A 6000-nucleotide genomic window follows, 5' to 3' on the forward strand; every position below is an offset into this window, starting at 1 on the left:
CGGATCCAACATTCTTGTTTTGATTACTGTGCCTCATTGTGTGTGTGGAGTCAACACTCCCTGCTTCTGCATGACTTTTCTTTTTGGTACTTTGGTTTTCCTCCCCTATCTACAGGCAGACCCTGCAAAGGACCAGCTCCCTGTCCAGAGAAGATTCCTGCTTACTGGTCAATGCTCCATGCTAGGTTATGGCCATAAATTTGACAATTGGGTTTGTGAATAAATGAACATTTAATTTGTTAAATGGAAAATTATATTTATTTTTACACTTGGACACTTACCAATACAGAGTGAAAAGTCCCTCAGAAATGAGAGACAGAAAATAGGATTCAAACCATTTCAGCAAACTGCACATGGCTCTTCGTCATTGTTAAGAAAATGTGAAAACACTGTATTGCAGCACTTTCTTTTCAATTTCCTTTAAGGTTAAAGGACGTGTTCTCATCAAATGTATTCACTTCTTTCAAAATCCATAATATAATAAAGCTTCTTTCAGTAATGCTGGGGTGTGAAGTCAAGTACACAATCCGATTCTTGGAAAAGGAGCCAACTCTGGATGAAAACATCTGTCATTCATACACAAACATACCCCCAGCTTTTTTGGAGTAAAATTAGTGATATGATGTGAAAATGTCACAATAAGTGACATTTCTTTAATATTGGACCTATTTTTAGATAAATTGTATTTACTTCCAAAGATATTTATTGCAGCAAAGAAGTTAACATTAAGCACCTTGCTATAAACAAATTACAAAAAAAAAGGTTCAAAAATGGAATCAACCCAATCAATCACAGCAATAAATACATTAGGGATCTTCCAGGTAAGCGAGATTAGTCAATGTGCTAACAATAGAATCAGGAAATTATGGGAAGTTTACAGATGAGTGTGAAACCTCTGACAGGGCCTCTACAGTAAAACTGCTGTAAGATGATTAAGGATAACAGCAGATTCAGTACTGTTGGATAAATATTTTTGCCCAAAAACTTTAAATTTGAAACATTTCCTAAATATACTTTATGTCCTCATGAGGCCAGGCTACGTGGCATTGTTCACGATTAGGGCCCAACCCCGTTATATTTTAGATAACTTTAATCTGTCGAGAAATGTCCAGTGTGCAGTTTTAAGAAGATTTGCGCCATGTTTATAATTGACTGTCACTCCTTACCTGAGTCATTGATCTAAAGGTCTCCTTTCTCAGAGTTACCCAAGACCCCGTAGCAATAAACTTTCTTAAAGTCTAGAAATACTAAAAAAATATTCTTTTCAATCCTCTATTAGATCATTTTTTATCTGGTGTAGATACTAACATAAAATTAGGAATGTAAGGTAAATTGGTAATAACAAAGTTTCTGACTTATTTATATACTGTAAATACATGTATGTTGAAGGAATTCAATATTTATTATAGAGTTGATAAAAACCTGCTAACATGTTTTTTAATAAAGGTCTCTGAAGGTTGAGATTCCTGTTGACTTCCATGAAACAAATGCTAATATACAGCTGGAATGCAAAATTTTTCTTTATTTTGAGTAGATAAAGCACAATCTGGTTACTAGTAAATTGACACAACTTTATACAAAATTTCTTTCCAAAAGCACCTTCCAAATGAAAAATATTATGAATCACTTTAGAATGCATAGATTTATTCACCTGGAATGATAAAGCAAAATTATATTATTTATTTTATAAGCTAACTGTAAGGCTTTTATTGGAATGCTGTCTTTTTCATGGCTTGTCAGTAATTTTAAACTAAAACCTGAGAGAGCAAATTGGTCATTGAAAACACGGATGTCTGAGTGAGAGATTTGTAAAAATTCTATTTCTTTGCAGGCATAGAAGCAAAGACTGACTGATCGATTAGGTGTGGGCTTCCAATGTGCATGGATGGTTTAATGCAGTTTCATGAATATTATTTTTTTGTAAAGCAAAAGTTTAATGTATGTTTTGCAACGTCTGATTGCTTGTTATGTGATCAGACTTTTTTTTTTTTTTTTTTGTTTTAGTCATTCTCATGTGTATTCATGACAGGTTTGCTGTTTGCCATATTAAATTTATTTAGTGAGCTTCTGTAAAAACTTTGATGTAAATACAGCAAATTTACAATAATCCTTTACCAGCAAAGAACACATAAGAAATAACTTCCATTTGTTAAGAATACTTTATTTTTCTTTTTTTTTTACAATAATATATTTATCTTTTAGCAATATCATCCAAACTACTCAGTATACAGCATTATCGTTGAAGAGCTTGAGTCAAGTATTTTACATGAAATTATAAGTTTTAGTGCTTTGCGAAACCAAGGGTAAAAAAAGGCATATATAAGTGGATTAAAAGTAGAGTTCATATAACCCAGCCAAATAACAAAGTTAACAAATATGTCAGATGTGGAGAAATTAATAAACACATCGATTAAACGTACAATGAAGTAAGGTAACCAACAGAGAACAAACACCCCCATTACTAATGCTAATGTTTTTGCAGCTTTCCATTCTCTGCTTTGTACAAGTCTATTTTTTCTTGTTTCAAAAGGGTTTACTTTATTTTCCATACTGCTTATTATTTTGGCTTGTCTATGTGCCACTTTGAAAATTTGTCTATATGTAGCAATCATTGCAAAACAGGGTACTATAAATGTGCAAGCATTTACCAAGGACCATAATTCATTATAAAGAAGCATACACTTACTACCATTGCATGACAATTGAGCAAGTAGATCTTCATATCCTTTGCTAGCAACATTATTGTATACTAGTCCAAAACTGTAAATAAATGCAGTTATCCAACCAATACATATAAAAATCGCTGCTGTCTTAACAGTGATTTTATTTGGGTAGGACAGCGGATCACACACTGCATAATAACGATCAATCGCTATAAATCCTAAATGAAAAATTGAAACTGTACAGAGCATCACATCTATGGTTGTATGTACCTTACAGAACACAGTCCCCAGATACCAGCAGGTTTCAATAGTTGTCATAATGCTAAAAGGTAAAACAAACACACCGAGCAAAAGATCTGCAACAGCCAAAGAAAGAACAAGAAGATTATTTGGTGAATGAAGCTGTTTAAAGTGTGAGATGGAGATGACTACACACAGATTTCCTACTACTGTCATTGAAACAATAATTAAAAACATAGAATACATAACAAACCTAGAAGTGGTTGTCCGAGGTACCTTATAACATAAGATATCATCAAAGCAGTAGTCTTCTATGTAATGAACAGTCAAATTCATTGTCTTCTAGATAGATTATAAAGAATTCCTTATTGTGTTTAGAAGTGAAATCAGAAATCGTCTGCAAATGAAACACAATTTGAGTAACACAATAAATTTGTCTTACTTTAAAATAATCAAGACAATTATGCTGTTTTAGTAATGTACTTAGTAATGTAGTTAGTAATGTAAACACAACTTTGCCATTCAATAACTCAGTATTATGAGATGAACTATGTCAAAAAATACAATAAAATGCTGGTGTAGCGTTAAATTACAATAGCTGTATCGCTACACATTTAACAGAGTCCTTTAACAACTGTGAATTATAATATTAGGATACATGACACTTGTTTACATGTGTGCCTTTTACAACTGAGCACAGTGAGTTCAGTGACTTGTTCATGTTCACATCATAAGTCAGATGCAGACTGAAATATTATTATATTATATATTACTGTTATATGACCATACTGTATCTAGTAATCAGTATTCAAACTATATCTGTAAAAAGACAAATATACCCTTTACAAGTCTGAACTAAATGTTTCATTATATGCAACATCACACTTGGTCAGATGAGAGTAGTATTAATTACTGAATTCACCGCAAAAAGAAAATTAACATAACAAACAATAAAAATTATTAATATAATAATTTCTAACTTTAAAAATACTTACAATTTCCAAGTGCAGAAAAATATGTTTTTTATTGAAGTTTCTTCAAAAAAAATAGCAAGGATCATTGTGATTGCTCACTAATTGGCTAAAAAACACAAACATATGTGGAATCACATTTTACTGGTCTTCCGAATTTTAGGTCTTTATATAGGAGAAAGAAAACAGTCAAACATTTATATACAATGTATTTATTCTGTAAATCTGCTTTATTTCTTAGGGAGATGAGACAGGGGCTGATCAACCTAGCATAAATATGTGTGTGATATAGCCTACATACCAGGAGAAAAACCCTCTAAACAAAGGGATGATATGCAAACTCTTAGCATTAAACATTATGCCACTGAAAATAATTCATGTATTAATCTAAGGAAAATACACATTACTCTGAAAAAGGGCACATTTGTAAAGCATATTTTCAAAAGTTAAAGTATTTTTAGGTACTTATGACTTAAAATGTTTAAGATCAGCAAATGTCAGTTATACCAGACATCTTGTATGCACAAGGTGTATTGATTATTTTTAATAAGCTATTTATTTTATGCTAATAATTTTATGCATTTTTGTTTTTCAAAATTCATGCATACTTTTAAAGGTTTCTCAATCGCATGCAACTCTTTTAAATTACCTTAGGAGTTTATGTGGGGCTGATCTTCAGTTGAATTTATCCCATTGTGGTTATCCTTGCATTTAAAAAAATTTAAAGTACTAACATAATATATGGGTAGTTTTATAAAATAAGGAGGAGCAAGACTCATAACCATTTCTTTCAGATTAATTAAGGTAAAAGTCACCACAACATATTTGAGTCTCAAAGGATCTGCTTCTTTTAAGTAACAGTTTTTCAAACCTGTTAGCTAGCAGTGGTAATCCTGTTATTTTGACAGATTTGATAAGGATTTTAAAGTGATTTTTTTTAGAAATGAGTAAACATTTCTTTCAACTATTTAGAACATATTAATGTATATTTAATTTATATTTTATTATACTAGAAAACTACAGCGCATCTAAAAAATATGAAAACAATCTTTCAGTGGCAAATTATTTGTTGCAAAGGCAATGCAATTCACTGAATTGTTAAGACCTGAATCACAACTGGCAACAGAATACAATCCAATACCATTCAGTTATATACATCTACCATTTTCAATCACATTTTTATTAGACAATGAAGTTTGACCCACTTCTAGCAGTCACCACTTTTGAAAAGGTTTCTGTTTTTTTGTGGGGTTTTTTACAGTATTTTCTGTTAAGCAAGACATTTGTGTGGGTTTTCAAAGTGACTATCCTTCCTGATTTACTGAAGTTTAGTTCTACATGTAATGGATGTCTGTCATCAGTTGAGATGATTTCCAGTTTCTTTAGCATTGCCCTCTGACACACACTAGTCAAATCATCTACATCAGCCCCAATAACTTTAGCTGCATATTTCGTAATCTGCTGGAGCTTTTTTGAGTTTTGGTTTGTCAGACTATTAAACCAGGCAATGAAACTGAAAGTGATCACAGAGTGGATCATACTGTGATAGAAGGACAACATGAGGTCGTTGTCTACTTTAAATAGTTTGAGTTTATGGAGGAGAAATAAGCGCTGGTTGCATTTAGAAAATAATTTTTTTGTATTTGTATTCCAGTTAAGATTGTTATCTAGGTAAGTTCCTAAGTGTTTATATTCAGTCACTATTTCTACCTCCTCTCCCAGAACTACAATAGGTGAACATACAGATTTCTGTCTCTTAAAATCAAATATCATTTCTTTGCTCTTTTTTACATTCAGAGTGAGAGTTTTTATTGCACCAGTTTACCATACAGTCCACTTGATTTAGATAGTGGCTTTCATCCTCTCCAGATATGTGTCCTATGATCATGGTGTCATCTGCATACTTGAAGCAGTGGTCATTGTTCTGTCTCAGGTCACTTGTGTACAGAGTAAGCAGTAATGGTGATAAGACACACCCCTGCGGACTTCCTGTGTTTGAATGAATGACTATTGAAAAAGTGTCCTGAACTTTAACTGTCTGTGAACGGTTTAAAAGAAAGTTCAGAATCCATAGTGTAATAAATGGGTTTACATTCATACTGTTCAATTTCCCAATCAGTATATGA

At 32.1% G+C, this 6000-nt stretch overlaps 1 protein-coding gene across 1 annotated transcript; it reads right to left on the reverse strand.

Annotated features, from left to right (window-relative positions):
- Window positions 1-1985: 1985 nt before the first annotated feature.
- LOC127526937 (trace amine-associated receptor 4-like) lies at window positions 1986-3294 on the reverse strand. Its single transcript, XM_051924177.1, has one exon. The coding sequence runs from the start codon at window positions 3237-3239 to the stop codon at window positions 2217-2219; it is 1023 nt and encodes a 340-aa protein (XP_051780137.1). The 5' UTR covers window positions 3240-3294; the 3' UTR covers window positions 1986-2216.
- Window positions 3295-6000: the final 2706 nt, after the last annotated feature.

Source organism: Erpetoichthys calabaricus, chromosome 3 (assembly GCF_900747795.2).
Source record: "Erpetoichthys calabaricus chromosome 3, fErpCal1.3, whole genome shotgun sequence".
Taxonomy (NCBI): Eukaryota; Metazoa; Chordata; class Cladistia; order Polypteriformes; family Polypteridae; genus Erpetoichthys; species Erpetoichthys calabaricus.

Bases quoted from the DNA above. Each gene is read 5' to 3' on its own strand.
- LOC127526937 (XM_051924177.1), bottom strand. From the start codon at position 3,239: ATGAATTTGACTGTTCATTACATAGAAGACTACTGCTTTGATGATATC.